General features: G+C 34.9%; 3 protein-coding genes across 3 annotated transcripts; 2 read left to right on the top strand and 1 right to left on the bottom strand.

Annotated features, from left to right (window-relative positions):
• The first annotated feature begins 1,532 nt into the window (after nucleotides 1–1,532).
• On the top strand, nucleotides 1,533–4,772 carry LOC120278464 (putative disease resistance protein RGA4). The gene has a single exon (XM_039285257.1). It carries the CDS (start codon nucleotides 1,533–1,535, stop codon nucleotides 4,770–4,772), a length of 3,240 nt encoding a protein of 1,079 aa, XP_039141191.1.
• Nucleotides 4,773–9,961: 5,189 nt separating this feature from the next.
• On the top strand, nucleotides 9,962–13,589 carry LOC120278954 (putative leucine-rich repeat receptor-like serine/threonine-protein kinase At2g24130). The gene is made up of 2 exons (XM_039285732.1): nucleotides 9,962–12,500; nucleotides 13,052–13,589. Exons 1-2 carry the CDS (start codon nucleotides 9,974–9,976, stop codon nucleotides 13,465–13,467), a joined length of 2,943 nt encoding a protein of 980 aa, XP_039141666.1. The 5' UTR covers nucleotides 9,962–9,973; the 3' UTR covers nucleotides 13,468–13,589.
• A 664-nt stretch (nucleotides 13,590–14,253) lies between these two features.
• LOC120278921 lies at nucleotides 14,254–18,179 on the bottom strand. The gene is made up of 3 exons (XM_039285665.1): nucleotides 18,045–18,179; nucleotides 15,610–17,020; nucleotides 14,254–14,560 (listed from the first exon to the last, which is right to left on the bottom strand). Exons 2-3 carry the CDS (start codon nucleotides 16,957–16,959, stop codon nucleotides 14,537–14,539), a joined length of 1,374 nt encoding a protein of 457 aa, XP_039141599.1. The 5' UTR covers nucleotides 16,960–17,020; nucleotides 18,045–18,179; the 3' UTR covers nucleotides 14,254–14,536.
• Nucleotides 18,180–20,137: the final 1,958 nt, after the last annotated feature.

The raw sequence follows: 20,137 nt of genomic DNA, 5'->3' as shown, positions 1-20,137 counted from the left end.
CTACATGTTGGGAACCCTGTTAAGGGTTTATCCTTGCATGATAAATATTACCCGAGGAAAAAAACATCAGCTCTGATACCACCTTAATCCTCTAGGTATCCTTGGGGATGTCTTTCAACTTACTTGAGGCTCATCCAGGATGAGGGATGGAAGCTCTAAGGTTCTAAGTGAAGTAAAGGTTATGAGGTCGGAAGCTTGGTTTGAAGAGAGTAGAGAGAGAATTATGAGCAAGAACAAGGGAGAGAGCTTTTGGGCTAAAAAGGACTTTTTTTATTTCATATGATGGGGGGTGGGGGTGTGTGGTGCCTCCACCTTACAAACCGAGAGGCCTTATATAGGCTCCAAAGATTTAACCTTTAAGTAACTTAACCCATGGTCTACCATGGTCAAACACTATTTACAACAGTGTACTGACAAGACTCTTACAAAACCACTAACAAAACCATGGACTGACCCAAGGTTTTATAACAGTAAAAGTACTATCTACAATATTGCTACAGTTACAACCCTAGGTAGAGGGATTTAATTTACCTAATTGAAAAATAGAGATATGAAATTAATAACTTTAAAAAAAAAAAACAGACAAAAAGTGCAAAGTGGCTAACTATCATTTTCTCATGAATTTTGTCAATTTGAGTGATTTAATCACTCAAATTTTATTTTATTTTTCATTGTGCATCCTAAGTTTCACTTTCACTTCAGGTTTAATATCAAATTATTACTAAATAATGAAAACTATGTGATACCAATATCCCTAGATGTGATTACTGTCATGATGATGGATGCTAATAAGATACTATCCTATGGTATTAGGATATCAACAAATATATATATATATATATATATATCATTTGACTTTGTTGGCATAATAGGTGATGGTGTGATTTAATACCAAGGATTGCTCTGATACTTTTATGAAAAATCAACCACCACTTCACACGTTTCATTGGATCTTTCTAACCCACATTAATTTTGCCCATTGTTAAAGATTGCCTTAATAGCTTTATGAAATATTGGTAAGATACCATTCTACAATTGAAAAATGGAATTTCTTTTTATTCTTTTAAATCAAATGTTTCAAATCTTATTCTTGAGTTGTCCACACTTATAAATACATAAATAAATAAAACTATCACAAAGTAGACCTATAAAAAATAAATTTAACTTTAAAAATTATTTCTAAAGCATGATTTTTCAAAGCTGCTGCTTCTTAGAAGATCATCGACGACTTCTAAGGTTTGAAATAAATATTGCTATTAAAGTACCAAAACCAAAGACTCATTTTTTGAAGACTAAATCAGTTGACACAATGACGTCCACAGCTTACCAAGCTAATTATGAAACGGAGCAACAAGACCATGTTCACTTTTGCTTTTTAATCCTCATCGCCGCCCACTTGCACAGCAGATCATTCTACAAGTCAAACGTCATCTTCCAATCCACTATTCCGTTCAATCAACACCATCTTCATCTTCTACTCTTTATTAAATCATTCCATATTCTTCAAGCTCTTCCAACAATTCCCCTCAACAATGGCAATGGTTTTAACCGCCTTCATAACAAAGTTCCTCACAGTGCTAAGTTCCTACGCAGAGGAAGAGTCAGTCATGCTGTTGGGAGTACCAGAAGATATTAACAAGCTCCAAAGAAGGCTCACAAGGCTAGAGAACGTTCTCAATGATGCTGAGGACCGGGAAATCACAGAAAGAGCTATCAAGCATTGGCTCAAGGAGCTTAGAGACTTCATGTACGACGCCGAAGACATCATCGAAGAATATCTTCTTCGAACCAAGGCAAGGGCTAATAACACTTCTTCATCTTCATTGTGCTGGTCACCAATTTCATGCATTCCCGTTTCTCTGTTTCGCCATGAGATTGGCCTTAGAATCAAGAACCTCAACATTAGATTAGATGAGATATTAAAAGACAAAGAAATTTTTTCATTTTCAACCATAGTCATCAATCAACATAACGTGAGTAGGGGAGTTACAAGTAGAAGGACATCATCTTTAGTGGAACAAGATCTTGTCGGCATGAAGATTGAAGAAGACACAAAATGCTTGGTAGAACTTCTCATGAAGGATGATCAGCGTGCTGAGGAGAATATAGAAGTTTTTGCTATCACTGGCATGGCTGGCATAGGGAAAAGCACTCTAGCTCGAAAGATCTTCAACAATGAAATTTTGGTTTCTCACTTCTATCCAATGCCAACTGGTTGGGTGAGTGTTTGCCAAGATTTCTCCGAGATCGATATTCTACGCACTTGTGTAAGAGTTTTCGGAGGTAATCCCGGTGAACTAACGGCGAGCAAACAAGACCTAGAGGATAAGCTCTGTGAATTGGTGGAAAACAAGAGGTTTTTTCTTGTTTTGGATGATGTTTGGGATGCTAAAGTGTGGAAGGAGCTGTTGAATGAGCCATTGCGGAGTTGTGCGAAAGGGAGCAGAGTCTTAGTGACGACAAGAGATGAAGCTGTGGCGAAGGGAATGCAGGCGGTGCACCAGCATCAAGTTGAGAAGCTCCGTGATGTGGATGGATGGGCATTGTTATCCAAGAGCTTTGTTTTGGAAGATGATGAACAAGATTTGAAGAGACTCAAAGACATTGGAATGGAGATTGTGAAGAAATGTGATGGTTTGCCACTTGCAATCAAGGCCATTGCCGGTGTTTTGATTGCAAAGGAAAGAAATCGGGAGACATGGAACCATGTTCTTCAAGATTCAGCATGGAAATTAACTGGGATTCTGCCTGATGGAGTTATGGGATCATTGTATCTGAGCTACAAGAACTTGAAAAGCCCTTTAAAACAATGTTTTATGTACTTGTCTCTGTTTCCAAAATCCAACCTCTATCAGGGAGTTCTTGCACGTCTTTGGATTGCCGAAGGATTCATAGACGAGACTCAAAGTTCGTTATCACCGTATGAATTGGCAATTCAGTACTGGGAAGAGTTGATTGAGAGAAACATATTGCAGCCAAACCCCGCTTATTATAACAACGAAGGGTGCATACTGCATGATCTATTTCAATCTTTAGCTCAGCATCTAGCTAAAGATGAATGTTTCTATGGCAATGTGCAGAGTTTCAGTGAAACAGTTTCTACTGGCCCCAGCAGCAGCAAGTCTTTCGTTAATCCTCGACGCTTATATATTGTAGACCGAGAAGCAAAATCAATCCCAGAGAGCTTAAAGGAGTTGAAATCCTTGAGATCTCTGCTTGTTCAAATGCCAAGCATTTCTATTTTCCCTAGAGATGTTTTCAAAAAGCTCAAGAGTTTAAGGATCATAGATTTCAGTGGATCATCAATTGAGAAGCTACCTGAATCTATAGGAAGCCTCATACTCTTGAGATACTTGGAACTCTCTCAATCCCATATAAAAGAGATTCCTGAAAGCATTGGGAATCTTATCAACCTTCATTCCTTGATTTTACTGAAATGCAAGAATTTGAAGAGACTTCCGAATGGTGTAACATCACTGAAGAGTTTGCAAAACCTAAATTTGGATGGAACTCCAATTGAGGCAATGCCGAAAGGAATTGAGAGGCTTCATAAGCTCAGAGTTCTTACTGGATGTGTTTTGTCGAAGAACAGCAATAACAGTGATCCGCATTGTTCCTTGGAAGACATGAAATCCTTATCGGTTCTCCAACATCTCTGTTTGCACAACTTAGAGACGGTGACAAGCAAAGACGAAGCCATCTCCGCTTCAATGAGAGCAAAAGAGAAACTCCGAAACTTGGAATTATACTGCACAATGAATCAAGATTGCCAAGAAGAAGATATCAATAGAATTCAAGAAGTCTTTGAGGAGCTATGCCCATCAAAATCTCTTGCAGTTCTAATCATAGATGGTTACTTTGGACGAGAATATCCAAATTGGATAACAAAGCTGTCAACTTTCATTCCATACTTAAAACGGCTCGAGCTGGTAAACTGTAAGCAGTGCAAGAAACTCCCTTCTCTCGGTTCCCTATACTTTCTAGATTATCTTGACATCACTGGGGCATCTTCTGTTACTGAAATCGGACCTGAATTCTTCGCTATTGAAAATAACACTACTTGTTGCTTTCCAAAACTCACACATCTCTATTTCTGTGGCATGACTAACTGGGAAGAATGGTCATGGATAAATGAAGACGAGGCCAGAACATTGCGATTGACACCACTGAAGAAGCTTCAAAAGTTGGTTCTCAATGGTTGTCCAAAGTTGAGATCACTCCCTGAAGGTCTCCTAAGTCACTGCACAGCATTGACAGATTTAGCTCTTGTCAGCGCAAACAATGTCAAAGAAATGAAGAATCTGTATTCAGTTAAACACATTTTGGTCATGGATTGCGAGAGCTTAATTGAAGTCTCGAACCTTACACATTTGTATAGATTGATGATAACTAAATGCCGGAAACTTGTGGTTGTGGAGAGGCTTGATGAATTACAGGACTTGGTGCTGGATGATCAAGAAATGGAGACATTGCCGGAATGGTTGCTAACTGCAGCAGGAGAGGGGAAGTTCAGTAGAATTCAGAAAATGGATTTTGAGAGCAACGCCCAGTTACTTTCAAGGTGTTTAATGAATGGACCTGAATGGATGAAGTTTAGTTATATGCCACTAGTGAGAGGATACACACCAGGGGTAACTAGTTATATTGTGTACACCAAAGATCCATTGAGCTTTGTTAGCAAACTACCGGATGTCACTGTCGGCAATGATGGTGGTGGCAGTGGCGGTGATGTTGGTGCAGGAAGCAGTGAAGATGCTGGTATATCAACTTAATTTTATTTTGTATTAGGTTTTCTCATTGCATGGTATGCAGTTGGTAGTGGAGTGTTTGTGTGTCTCTGTAAAAGTTCAGTTTTGATTTTCATTGTGTCAATGAAGCAAAATGTTGTTATGAATGTTCTTCAATTATAATTTTACAAATCTCTTCTTTCATCTCATTATATTGGCTGCTTCAGCAGTTAGTTGCAATTTTTTTTAAGGCCGCTTGCATATCCCTGTCCGTGTGTACTTAATTTATGTTTTTAAAAAATATTTCTATTAAATATTTGTTTATTAGAAAAAATGGATAAAAAATACTTTTATTAAAATATATAACAAAATACAAAGGGTATTACTGTAACGAGAAAATGGTGATTTTATATGCACTTCCATGATCAAGTAAAAATGAAGAAATGACACTTTCACATGAAAATTGGACTTCTATAGTCGTAGGATTTCCAAACTTTCTCGTTACTTTCTTAAACCAAATAATATCATAAGTTTGGTTTTTGGACATCTGAATAGAGTAAAATATAATAATTAAGCATAGTTACTTGAAGCTAGTCACTTTAGCCAAGGTTGTATTTGTATATGTCTCTCTATAAATATATATAACAACTATAGACCTTGGCATGCATGGGCAAAGCCACATAGAAGAGATATGTTTTTCATTTAAATTTATTTAATAAATTTTTTTATTTAATATGTGTCTAAATTGATGCTATTTTTCTTACTGTGGGCCCCATTAGTTTTTTAAGTATAATATCCGAATTGGTCCTTCTATTTTTCTCTCTCTCCCTTTTGGTCTCTCTACTCAGAAATGCTCTCAAGTAGTCCCTCTACTCTTGAAATGGTTTCATTTAGTCCCTTTTACTCTAACATAGGCTAATTATTTGGCTGTATTTTCAAGAGTAGAGGGACTAGATGAGAAGAGATTAAGGGTAGAGAGACTAAATTAGGTCATTTTCAAGAGTAGAGGGATTAGTGGGGCGCATTTCTGAGTAGAGGGACCAAAAGGGAAGAGAGAGAAAAGTAGAGAGACCAATTCGGGTATTACACTTTTTTTATAAAATATTTTTATAATTAAAATAAAAAAGAAAGGTATTTTGGAATTTCATCTATATTATTAAAAATTTCTCATATACAAAATTAAACGAGTAGATGTAAGAGAGACGTGACAGTATTTGCCCCAATGAGAGAGAGCCACGATTAGATGGGTTGAAGATGTGGGGGCAACACCCAGTATTATGGTACATCGGTAATCGTAGGATTTTAGTAATCCTGTAATTTGTTTCCAGATAGAATTAGGATTTCTAGTAATCCTGTAATTTGTATCCATATAAGATTACGACTTTTACTAATTTTGTAAGGGTTAGGATTCGAATAGACATGTAACTTTGGTTTTTTCAATAAATAAGAAAAATTAGGTTGCTCCACTCTCAAAGAAGACACATTGCCAAATTGTCTTCTTGCTCTTTTAATTTCTCCTGAAATGCTCCATTATTTGTCAACAACTGGTATCAGAATGGGATTTTTTTTTTAAGCAATAAAGATCAAATGAATATAAAAGTAAAGGTCTAAATGGTATTTTAAAAAAATTCAATGTTTTAAAAAAGTCCAAGGCGGTGTGTTGAGGACATAGTTCTTGTCCTCACTTTTGTGGGGAGTTGTATCTTTGGTTTTTTGCTGTTGGTTACTGTTCTACTGCTTGTGGTATCCTGTTGCCTCTGGCGGCTTGTTTTGTAGGGGCGTTCGCCCTATCTGTTTCTGTTGCTTTTTTAATATATGTAGTTTATCCACCTTTTCAGTTCAAGGACTAATAGTGAAAAAAACTCTAGAGATATGAGCGATAGCCCCTAAATCTGATTCTCAAAACCTTATATTGAAAACCCTGATTTCTTTCCCGGAGCTCTCCTTTTTTGCATTACCCACTACGTAGTAGAATTGATAATCAATTCTTAGTGATGGTTCCGGTGGGGATGTGATGTGATTAAGTCACTCAAAAACTCACTCAAGGTTTGAACACACACACATACAATCAAGCATCAAGAGAAAGGAGACAAGCAAATTGGTTAACCCAGTTCAGCACAACCTTGCATACATCTGGGGGGCCAGGCCCGGAGAAATAATCAACTAAAAGAAGTATAGGAACAAGGAGTACAACACTCACTAACTTGGACACCTTCCAAAGTTAGATGTTGCAACACCCAGTTACAACATGGCCCACCTTACTGAACATGACTGAGTTCTAACTAGATGCACCTGAATCTGCGACCTTCAACCTCCCGATTTCTTCATTCCGCCTCGTAGCAGTTGACTCGACCCGAGCTTCTCCTGCCTGCAATTGCTTCCTTCCTCACGTCACTTCAGTAGGTCTCCCTCTCCCGAGGGACGTGCCCACCAAGGCACACACGACCATCTCACCAAAGATAGCCACAGAAGATCTCCCGATCTTTTTTCCAAACTTGGCCCAAGTTTGGCCTTCCCAAATGATCTTCGTTTGACTCATGAAAATATTGTTACTAAACTTGATCTCATCTTCATCCAAGTTTAGCCTTCAATATCTTCAAGCATGATCTTCAATCATCCATGCTTGGATCTCCAAATCTCTAATCATATCTCATGCAATCTTCAATCAATCTCCTCCTCCACGAATAGTTCCGCCCATAGATAGCTTTTGGATCTTCTTTCAAATTGTGTTGCTAAATATGGTCTTGATAATCTTCTTGGCTTGTCTTTAACTTAGTTAGTTTGTGTCTTCAAATAGCTTCACACCAAACTAAACCTTGTGTCTTCTAATAGCTTCATACCAAGTTTAACTTTGTGTTTTCTAATAACTTCATACAATCTTCATGATCTTGAATTCTTGCCAATGATAGAATATTTCTCTCTCTCCAAATAGATCTTTCTAAAAGGGAGTTCTATTAAAGATATGAATTGTCATCCCGGATCTTACCAAGGATAGATAATCATACCTAAAATAAAACTTGCATTTTTTAAATAAATCCTTTAGACTTGATGCACTTCAAAAAATAGTTGATGATTCCATTGAGAGAAATAAAATCTCCACCTTGATCTTCATAACCTTGTAGCTTCACATGTCATGATATCTCCATTTGCCACATCATCATCATAGTCAATGCTTCCTTTGATGAGTCACCACATGCCACATCACCTTCCTCTTGTCATGTCATAACTTGGCTTGTCAAAGTGCCAATCCACGTTATCAAACTTAACACTTACCTATTTGCTTAGTAATATACATTGAAAAAGATTTCTTAGATGAAAACTCATTGAGGTCAATTGTGAATTTATTTTTGTTGATTTTTTATATTCATATATTTTAAAGTCAGATATAGTTTTTAATTTATATTATTATATAATTTTAAATGTACTTAAAATTTGATTTAATTAGTTTTATTTGCCACCCTTATTTGTGATTCTGCCTTGGCTAATATTTGATCATATCATTCACAAGATATGATGAACCTTTGAACAAACATCATAAACTTTGTTAAGTTGGGATAAACCTACTCAATGAATATAATTATCTAGTGGACAGACTCGTGACAATTGGACTTACCGCCACCATAAACTTCTTAAATCTTTACATGACACTTCTTTTGTTTTAATATTTTTCTTTTCAATGTTAATGGGATTAAAGTGCATTTGGGTACACCTTAATATGTCCACTCACCAAGCTAATGCAAGCAGATGGTGGTTTGATAAGCATTAAGGAAAGCATATATTAAATTATTAATTTAATATACGATCAATAGAATTGTGGTCAAGTTAGAAAAGGAGTTAAATGGAAGGACCAATATTTTACACCTGAGAGTGTAAAAAATTCAAAGACTAATGCACCTTTTTATTCAAGGACTTCACCTAAGTTTGTTCTAATATGGAATTAGTTAAAATATGAATTAAGTCTTCAATGGTTTTCATTAGTCACCCCCAACCATTCAACGAAAATTTGGCAGACATACTGATGGTAAAAATTAAACAACTCATAATATTTTATAAATGCACTCATCCAATCAAATCTCCAAAGATTAAGCTTTAAGGAAGTCTATTCTGAAAATCAAAATCAAGAACCTTTAATTATCACACGGAAACCAGCAATAAGTTTCAAAAGACTAAAATAATCACAATCTTGATCAGCAATAAGTTTCACAAGAACTAGTGACTCTTGATCACAATCTTAATCCACATTCATTTAGATTAATAAAATAATCACAACAGTCTGCACGCCAACCATGCATATGTGTGTGTCTCTCATGAGCAAATATCAACATCAGTGGTATAAAAAAGGTGTAGTTTGTGATACAAACAATAGATTTGATAAGTTGAAGCATGCCATATTTGTTGAAATGAAACTACAAAATATTCCCGAAAATTTATCGAATACAAGAAGAATACTATTTATTGATTGGAATATTCAGCAAACTTTTGTAATGGATACTAATGAAATAATTCCACCACTGATAACAGAATTAGTCTTTCAGCAGCAGTCAATATTAAATCATACAATGCTTACTGATTTGTGGTTTATACAGCTATGGGAGAATACAAGCTAACCATTAAGGTGGCGTTTTCACTAACAACAAAAAAATTGAAAGTTGACACTGGAGGTAATGCACAATAGAAGTATGAAAGGACTGCTGCGAAACTAAATGGGAATTGTATATATTTCTCACTGAAACATTACTTGCACAAACAAATCCAGCAGAAATGACTTGAAATACCAGTTGCATTCTAAGTAAGTTGCCAGGAAAAACTACTGGTTAATAGTATATATGTTCACTGTTCAGTAAATTCAGCATCAAACAATATGACAATTTTAAGTAGAAGCAGTGACAAAAAATAAAAAACAGAGGAAGTTGCTCAAACCTCAAAATATGGACTGGCATGTGAAATATTTTTTTATCCATGTGATTTGGGCATTCTTTCTTAGTCCAGGACCTGATAAGGTTGGATTGTAAGGCATGGAATAAATTGGATGCACAGTGCTTGACACTGATGTTTCATGTGTCTGTTCAATCTATGCATCTGATATGCGCACTGAAACAGAAAATACTTTCCGCATTTACCTTCCCCACCAACAAAATCAGCCAATGAAAGCATGTGACGAGATTTAAATTATTCACCACCAGTTTTTATAAAGACATGCTGGATTTAGTCTTGAATAACAGTGAATTCACAACAGAAATCTGCCAATGGATTACACCAGGACCATCTCAATTTTACTTCTCTTTCTCCTCTCACTTTCACTTGTTTTACCTCGACAATTCAGCCACCCTGTCAAAAATATAAATATCGATAGAGCAGCGTTACTGGCGTTTAAGAAGGGTATAGTCAGTGATCCTCAACAAGCTCTTCATAATTGGAATGAAGCTAATCATGTTTGTGATTGGAATGGTGTTACCTGCAACAACCACACAACAAGAGTAACATGCCTTTACTTAAATGATACTTCTCTGGTAGGACAAATCTCTCCATTTCTGTCGAATATTTCATTCCTTGAATGTCTTCATTTATCAAATAACTATTTTCACGGGTCCATACCCAAAGATCTAGGAGCCTTATCTAAGTTAATGGTACTTAACCTTGAAGAAAATAAGATACAAGGTGCCATCCCTGACAGCTTTGGCAAGCTAAAAGACCTTTATTTCATTAACCTTCGTGATAACCAGCTTAAAGGAAAACTTCCTCAACAACTCTTGTACAATTGCACAAAATTAGAAATAATTGACTTTGGTGATAACTTCCTCAATGGACCAATTCCCCCACTGCTTGGAAACTATCTTCTTAACTTAACTGTCCTTCTTCTCTATGGCAATAAATTCACAAGCCACATTCCTGCTTCTCTATCCAACTCAACTCGCATGGAAGTTATTGATCTTGCAGGTAATCTCCTAACTGACACATTACCATCGCATATCCTGATTCATATGCCAAATTTGACAGAATTGCATCTTTCCAACAACAATCTCTCAAGCGATGAAAACAATACAAACCTCACTTCTTTCTTTAGCTCTATCTCAAATTTGACTCATTTAAAGATAATTGAGTTAGCGGGAAATAATCTTGGAGGTGAATTGCCATTTGTGATAGGCCAACTTCCATGTAACCTTTCAAAAATTCTTCTTGAAGACAATCAAATCCACGGAGTGATACCATCAAGCATATCAAAACTTAGAAATCTACTAGACCTGAGCCTATCTAATAATTTTTTGAATGGTACTATTCCATTGGAATTATTTCTTATGCCCCACTTACAAAGACTCTGGCTATCTAACAATTCACTCCATGGCAAAATTCCATCCCTTCCTGTTGTCTCAACAAACCTTGGACTCTTAGACCTATCATACAACAATCTTTCTTGTACTATCCCAACATCTTTAGCCAATCTGAATGCATTGAGGATTCTCAATCTTCGCAAAAACTCTCTCTCAGGGCACATACCATCCAGTCTTGGAAGTATTAACCTTGAGCAATTGGATTTGTCACAAAACCAACTTACGGGAGTTTTACCCGTTGAGGTTGCACGTTTGAGCTCCATGGGAACATGCAATCTATCATACAATTTATTGGAAGGAGAAGTTCCAATGGAGATGAGCAAGATGGACAAGGTTCAGAACATTGACCTGTCATCAAATAACTTCAGTGGCACCATCCCGGTGAGTTTAAGAAACTGTAAGGAACTTGAAGTGTTGAACTTATCTCACAATTATCTTCAAGGGGCAGTTCCGTCTTCCTTTGATAGTCTCCCAGACCTCCAATCCGTGGACCTCTCTCACAATTTCCTTATCGGCAAAATCCCAGATTCCCTTTGTCAATGCACTAGTCTCAAACTATTGAACCTCTCATTCAACAACTTGAGTGGACAAATTCCAGAAGGCGGCATCTTCAACTCTTTGACATATGATTCAATCAAGGGAAATCATCTCTGTGGGTCATTATCAGGACTTCCTGCATGCCTACATAAACAAAAAACACATAAAGTCTCCTTACTGATATTAGGCACCATCTTGCTATCATCAGTCCTTCTAGGAATTTTTTATCTGGTATGTTCCATCAGCATCAAAGATCAGGTATTTAAAAGAAATCATAGAAACTCATGTCCAACTTCATTGGGCTTTGTGAAGAGCTACCGAAGAATATTGTACAGAGAACTTTTGGAAGCTACTGAAGGATTCAATCATAACAAGCTAATTGGCTCTGGCAGATTTGGACATGTATACAAAGGGTTGCTGAATGATGGCAGCATAGTTGCAATCAAAGTTCTGCAATTGCTAAATAGTGATTTCACCAAGACTTTCAACAGAGAATGCCAAATTATGAAGTTGATTCGTCACAGGAACCTGATCAGGATTGTAACAACTTGCAGTCTTCCAGACTTCAAGGCTCTTGTTCTACCATTTATGGCCAATGGAAATCTTGAGAGCCATCTATATCCTCAGGGACAAAATCCTAGTTTCACATACTTGAGCTTACTGGAAAGGGTGAATATTTGTTGCAATGTAGCTGAGGCAGTGGCTTACTTGCACCATCATGCTCCAGTTCAGGTGATTCATTGTGACTTGAAACCAAGCAACATTCTCCTCAATGATGACATGATGGCGCTGGTATCAGACTTTGGCATTGCTAAACTGACGACAACAATTGCAGAGAAAACAATGGCATCCGAAAACCATATCAACACTGAGCTAATTAGCGGGACAATTGGATACATGGCTCCAGGTTGCATTTTCTTCTTTTTCTTCCTTTCAAGAAACTGAGATACAATTTCATAATTCATCTCTAACAATGCAGCATGTAGAATCTACTGTCAAAAATACATTATTAATCATTAGGAGATGACAAATCAGCAATGACAATATTAGAAGACAAAATTTTCCAATAAATTTTGCCCATTTTATTTGCGATTTCAGACCACTTTATTGCATAATTTAGATGATTAAGATATGGTCACACATGTTTTGTTCTATGTAGTGCATGTCATAAAGATACAAAATAACATCATGATATCTTCATAATTCTCAAAAATAAATTCCAATCTTAACTAATGCATCATAGAAAAGTAGCCAAAAATCAGGTTCACCACTTCGCATGAAAACCTTCTGCAAATGAGACTTCGCAAAATGCAGTAGTCATCGTTAATGATGAAAAGTAAATCTCATTATCTTCTGAGACAAAAATTAAATTATCTTGCAAACATAATATTGGTTATACCCAGTTTAAGATTTGCATATAGTCTTAACAGAGCTATATTTTGCACGAAGCTTTTGCAGAGTATGCATATGGTAGACGAGCATCAACGGAGAGTGATGTTTATAGCTTTGGAATTCTTGTGCTGGAAATTTTTACAAGAAAGAAGCCAACAGATGACATGTTCATTGAGCCTCTAGACTTGCAGAAATGGGTGAAGAACAGTTACCATGGGCAATTGAGAGAGGTTATCGATCCCTCTCTTATGCATGACTTAGAAAGCCATATGGAAATTAAAAAGATATGGGAGACTATGATCGTGCAACTACTTGATTTAGGCCTTCTTTGCGCTCAGGAAGACCCATCTAAAAGGCCCACTATGATTGAAGTTGTCGATGATTTGGAGGAAGTAAAATACTATGTCAATAGTGATGCAAGTTTGCCTTTCTCTTCATCAAACAGAATATCATCATCCAGTCTTACCAAGGAGATGAATTAGTAGATACTCCTCCTAGTGTATGGATCACTAGGAGAACTTCAAGTAATGTAAAATGATATATTGTTTTCTAAAATAATGAAAGACATAAATATTCTGATCCATAGAAATTCAATTATGATGGAGGTAATGTAACAAAATGAAATAAATACCATTATCTATTGATACTCAAATAAAAACGCCTGATGGATCATCTCCCTTCATGGAATATCATCATCTAGTGTTACTATAGTTCACCTCGTATATATATAACCTTAAAACCACATACATTGTCAAATGCTAGATGTTATCATGATACAAATCATAAGAAGGTATAAACATAGTGTTCAATTCACATTCAAGATTTAAGAAAACTAAGACGTGTATTAAGATTATTCTAAAGAAAAAAAAAAAAAGGCAAAACTCAACTCACCTCAAAGTCATTATATCCAGGTTGCAAACCACCAAGGTTTGCCCTCAAGCTTTTATGAATGTTGAAAATACATATTCTCCTTCTCATTGGAAAGAACTAAATACATTCCAAAAGTTAATTAAAATAAGCCAGCCTCAAAAACCCAATCTCTTAATGTACATTAAATATATATTGTAGTTTTTGAAGTCTAAGAGAACCACTTTACCTCTATCAGAGCATTTGCGGCTATTCTTCAGTTAAGAATCATTCTAGTTTAAGAATAAAAGGGGAAAAAAAAGCCAATAACTGCAAGAATATTTGGCAATTCTTTATATAATGTTCATCAATGAATTTGACATTTTACGAGAATGAAATATGTTTCATCAAGGTATGAGAGAAGAATTCTGTACTCAAGGTTTTTTTATAAAAAAAAAAAACAAAATACATATATCTTGATGTAATAAATTCTTTGACCCTAAAAGTTTTCCTACATAAAACATATTCCAGTAAAGTAACATTAAATTGAATTTGTAAAAAACCAACCAGCCAACTTCTCACTTCACAACCACCGTCAGAGATTATCATTCACTTCTTATCATCCAGAGTCAAAAGCAGCACTTCTGAATTGATCTTTCAGGGTATGGTCACAATATTACTTGCGTAATTGCAAATTTGATGAGACTATATTGAAAAATAGAGCATTGCCTGTTCATAAAATACAGTAAGTTAAAGAATGTTACCACTTACGTCAATGAATGTAGAATTGTTATACCAAAAGTGTAGAATGGCAAAATGCATTACACTACAGATAATGGCTCAACCTGAAATGATATAAGAAAGCAAAACTTTCAACTTCAAAAACGAATGGAGAGCAGACTATCATTTTTACCAACTTCTTTTCAAGTTAACATTTTGGATTGAAAATGCAACACCTGACAGGGTTTTCTATGATGAGAAGCATAAAAATCATTTGGGACTACTAACAAGAGAGAAATAGTGAAAGGGAAAGCAAAGTCATGTAAACTCATCTTATTTGCACCACACTCGTTCTCCTTAGAATATCATGTAGGACAACTAGTATATAAATATGCTGCAAGTGATCCTCCTAACCTTGTTTTCATGTAGTTGGAACTAATCTTCACTCTTTATTGATCTTCTAGATAAACTCCAGGGATGACCATGACCATTAAAAAACGTAAAAAGGTCAAAATACTAGTCTTAACATTTTAAAGAACTTATTCTTACTCAGGAATTTTACATGAACAGTGATTTTTCCCAAGTGGCCCAGCAGAGAGACTCATGCCTAAATTACCATGAAAAAAAAAAAAATAGAAACAGCATCTTAATAGGCAAATGATGCTACAGGTGCATATGTCCTTTCCGCTAGCCATGCATGGTAAGAATGGAGCACTAAAATGTTCTAAACCTCCCATTAACTTGACTTGTTCAGCGTGACATTTGAAATCTGCTCTGTGGGGGTTTCAAAACTCATGTATGGCTGAAAATTAATCTTTGACAGCAAATAATTGAGAAAATATGAAACCAAATTAAAGTTGTAAACCCTCAATTGTGCATGGTATTACATCCATTGCAGCATTGTTTTATATTTCAAGTAAATGAAAATCATATAGTTTTGGATGAGCATATTTACCAGACTCAAAAGAAAAAGAAAAAACGTATATGATACTACATGGGAATGCAAGATCAGTATAAGCACAAAGATGATGCCATATGTGCAGAAGTAATCAGGATACCTCCATGAGGGATATGTACACTGAATCATCTTGTTGCCGTTGGGGCTGTTTCCTGGATAGAAAATTTTTAATATGCAATTGTATTGTGTTGAGCTGCTCCTGTATCTCCTTCAACAACTTCACTTGATCATTATCTCTCTTGGGGGCATCCATCTTCGGAGTCCTTCCATCATTCTCAAGGTGCAGCAGCCACTGCTTTAGTTCATCAATCTCAGTCTTACATGGAGCAATCTCAATCTTAGAATGCACAGGATTGCAGTGGCAAGTTATAGAAGCTGTTTTTCGTGTCTTATAAGCATGGTCCCTATAAATGAATGACCTGTTTAACAAGTCCTGACCCTTTAAACAGCAATCTTTGGCTTCTTGAGGAATTGAAACAGACAATACATCTTTATCTTTCACTTCAAATTCAGCCTCATGGGACAGCCTTTTGTAATATTCACAATAAGCATGTCCAGTGTGACTTTCTGGAGCTTCAGAAATGCCTTGACCACTGACCAATTGATTCCCATTTCTGTTTGATTCAGTTTTACGATATGAATGAACAAGCATGCCTGATTCTACAATAGCCTCATGATTTTCAGCTGGAGGTGGTGAAGATGAGACCCCTTTGGCACTGAAATTTGTTCTTGTTTCTCCAAATGACATACCACCAGATCTAAATGTATCGTTTGCTGACATTGACTCATTACTCAACAACTCTTTTACCCCTGTACATGAGTCAAATTTTTGGTAAGTGCATTCTTTGATTAATGATTTATAATCCTCGCATTGTCGTTGATGTTCCTCAGAGTTTTTAATTAGCTGGCTTTTGCAGTCACTTATTGCCATGCAGATTGATTCTCCTTTGTGAAATGGAAATCTATCTTTGCCAACAATATCCATCTCTGAGAAAATCTGTTCAAGTCGAATGGAAGGCAGAGAGACGTTTCTTCTAAAAGATCCACGAAAGCCAGTCTCATTCAAAAACGTATTAAGTTTCAGAGTTGAAGGACTACACAAGCCCAAATCTCCATCATTTACACCAGCACTCAACAATCTCTGCTTAAGAACTTGTACTTGATGCTTGAGAGATGTGATCTCCGTTTCCTGTTGATGAATAATTTCTTCAAGAATTGCCATAGACTCTTCATTGTGGCGCATCTTTTCCTCGGTCAATTTCTTGTATTGAACCGCTTCCATTTTCTCTTCAGACTTTTCCACTTGTAGACGCAAAATCATAGACAAAGCTTCATCAGCTGCAGTTGCAGAAGCTTCTCTTTCCTCTTCCAACTCAATATAAAGCTTTTTCAACAGAAGGCATTGTTTGCAAAGAGCTTCTTTTAAAACCCTAACATCTCCTTCATCCATATCCAACAATCACCTACTGATCAGCTTCGTCAGAAAATATTGATTCCTCACAAACTGCACCCTGACATTATAACAACTAGCATCGTCAATTTCTTGATATTCATTCGATATATTTGCCAAATATGAAAATAAAAATATCAAACAAAGAAGCAACCAAACCTAACCAATAGAAAACAGGAAACCACATAGCTCTTACTGAACAGGCCATTCATTCAACTCACAGCAAAAAACAATAAATAAAAACATAGATAAATTAACAAACAAATACAAATGAATATGAAAAAGGGAAAACCTTGGAAGTGCATCATAGTGAGGACATTAGGTATTAAACTTGAACAATCTTTTTGTGCAAATGAAGAACTCAAAATAGACTTTAACCAAGCTGGAATATGAGACTTAGGAATAAAAAAAAACACTTCAGAGAAATCAATCTGAACCTCTAATAAAGGTAAAGTAGATACATAATCAAACAAAAGAACCATATCAAAATCACATAGTATGCTTCTCGATCATAGATCAAGAAAAAAAATAAAACAAAAATCTCCCAAATAGATCAAAAAAGTACTAATAAAATAAATGTTCCCACCAATCAAAAAAGCAATTCTTCTAATCCAAGAAACTACACCATTTTCACATGCAAAACATTATAGATTCTTTTTCTATTATTTCCAATTTTTCACCAAAGAATAAATGCTTTCTGAAAACTCCTAATTTTGTTCCCATAAATGCAGACCCAATTAAAAGGAAAGAAAATAATGCATTGTTCAACAGATTAAACCCCCCATACAGACATATTTCAGGACATAAACCCCAAAAAAATTATTCATTTTTTTTTTTAATTTTTTTCCAAAAGTATCATCTTTTGTCACAACTTCGAACTTCTCAGTCAAAAGGTAAAGTAAAAGATTCATCACTGAGAAGATAAAACCACAATCTCACTCAAAGATTCAATACACAAAACAAGAATAGAAAATTTTTCTAGCATGAAAAGACCCCTTAAATCTCACATTTTAAAAAATCATTTCCATGTCAAATTCCAAACTTTCCCAAAGAAATCAGATTGACGAACTAAATGAAATCATTACCTGATTGATACCTACTTAAACCGCATTACAATCTTCCTCTCTTTGATGAATTGCGAAACCTAAGCTCCCAGTCTCCATCTCCAGAGAGCTCAAACAATCGAAGAGGCTTTTCAAGCGGGCGTTTCAAAGGCAGTAGTATTCTAACGGCTCGACCCAACGAGGCCCGCTATATATAGACATATTTTGCAGATGTACCCATTAAAATTTAATAATCATAAGAGATTTTACTTGCCGCCCGTTCCTCACTTTTTAATTTTTAGAAATTAATTATTTTTAAAAATAAATATAAAAGGTAAACCACCTAAATAATCTCATATCTATATTATTTCTATTTTTGTTATTCAATTTTATGAATTACTATTTAATTCTTTATTTTTAATTTTTATTATAATTTAATTATCTAAATATATATCGAGAATCATATGTGGCATATACCAGTGTAGATATTAGTTTAAAAAAAATATATATCATGTAGTTAGCCACATATAATTCTGTTAACGGTATATGTTCGAGGGACCAAATTATAATAAAAATTAAAATAAAAAATGAAATCATAAGTTTTTAAAACTTGATATTAAAAATAGAAATACTCAAAAAAATAGACGATCATTTAGGTTGTATTTGCAAAAATAAAGTAAAAATAATTTTCATAGGTTATATTATATTTAAATTGTCAGTCATGGAATTTCTTTTAGATATTGAATATATCATTATTTAAATAAACTGATATATAACTGATTTTAATAAAAAAAAAGATCATAGTAATTCACTGATTTGTAAATATCTCATATTTTTTATGTAATATTTAATAATAGACATCACACAAATTTAAATATAAATAGAAAAACTATTTTAAACTAGCGTACAACACCAAAAAAATATTTTGGGGAATTTAATTTGATGGCAGGTAAAAACCTTTAATTATAATTTAAAAATAAAATTAGTTGTTTATACAAATATAACCCTCAGAAATCCAAGAGTGAGATATACACCCCATTTAAAATTTTTCGTTCCACATAAACCCCTATATTTGTGTGGGCCATGGAAATCATGTTGTCGGAGATACCTGTCGATGACATTCTCCACGCTTGTACTAGCTTGTCCCATTGTCGGATTGGCTTTGTTCACAAATCTAATACTATTAAGTTTTATTTATTTTTAGTAAAGAAAAAGTTTTATTTGTTTATTTATTAGTTTTTTTTGTTGTTGCAAATAGCCTCATGGAGAGGTTGTTGTCTTTGGGTCAATTTCGGTTTCTCATTTGAACCATTTTTTTATGTCTATATAATTGTCATCATATATATATATATAAGATTAGCCTTGTTTGGGTTGGCTTATCAAAAAAGTACTTTTTTTTAAATTTAGTAGAAGTGCTTTTGGAAAAAGTGCTTTCTGAGTAAGTTAAGACTTTTTATATTTTTCATGTTAGATATTTTTCAGTAAAAGAAAAGTGAAAAAATGTTTCAAAAAAAGCTTTTTTTCAAAAAGCTCATGACTTACTTTTATGAAAAAAGTCGCTTTTTTCACTTTTTTTACAGCTTTTACTAGAAAAGTCAATACAAACAATCTTTGAACCCGTGTCTTAACTTATAAAAAAGCACTTCTGGGTTTTCCAAAAGCTGATCCAAACAAGCCCAAATATCTCCAGTATTATGTGCAAATAGCCTCGTGGAGAGGTAGTTATCATTGGGTCAATTTCGGTTTCTCATTTAAACCATTTTTTATGTCTATATAATTGTCATCATATATATATATATATATATATATATATATATATATATATATTTGTGGGTAAGGAGTTATGAAACTTAATGTTAATAATCTCAATAATAGTTTAAATCTTCCTTTTGAATAGTTTAGAAATAACAAGAAAGAAAGAGTGGAAACATAATTCAACCATAATCGTTCAATCAATCTGGATTTAGTGACTCTTATGACTAATCTCGGATAGTATGGGAGATGTAAACCCTCTATTAGAGAAAAATCTAGTTCCGAATTGAGTCACCATGCGATAGTTAGAACCACAACCCTATTTATAAAGTTATGAGGTTAATTACTAATCTACTCATCATAGATTTAACGATTTTGTCTCT

This window comes from Dioscorea cayenensis, chromosome 16 (assembly GCF_009730915.1).
Source record: "Dioscorea cayenensis subsp. rotundata cultivar TDr96_F1 chromosome 16, TDr96_F1_v2_PseudoChromosome.rev07_lg8_w22 25.fasta, whole genome shotgun sequence".
Taxonomy (NCBI): Eukaryota; Viridiplantae; Streptophyta; class Magnoliopsida; order Dioscoreales; family Dioscoreaceae; genus Dioscorea; species Dioscorea cayenensis.
Note: the sequence above shows the minus strand (reverse complement) of the source record. Positions and strands in the feature narration are given on the sequence as shown.

Bases quoted from the DNA above. Each gene is read 5' to 3' on its own strand.
- LOC120278464 (XM_039285257.1), top strand. From the start codon at position 1,533: ATGGCAATGGTTTTAACCGCCTTCATAACAAAGTTCCTCACAGTGCTA.
- LOC120278954 (XM_039285732.1), top strand. From the start codon at position 9,974: ATGGATTACACCAGGACCATCTCAATTTTACTTCTCTTTCTCCTCTCA. The intron at 12,501-13,051 runs GTTGCATTTTCT...AAGCTTTTGCAG, and splicing joins AATTGGATACATGGCTCCAG to AGTATGCATATGGTAGACGA.
- LOC120278921 (XM_039285665.1), bottom strand. From the start codon at position 16,959: ATGGATGAAGGAGATGTTAGGGTTTTAAAAGAAGCTCTTTGCAAACAA. The intron at 14,561-15,609 runs GTATCCTGATTA...TTTTATGAACAG, and splicing joins TGTACATATCCCTCATGGAG to GCAATGCTCTATTTTTCAAT.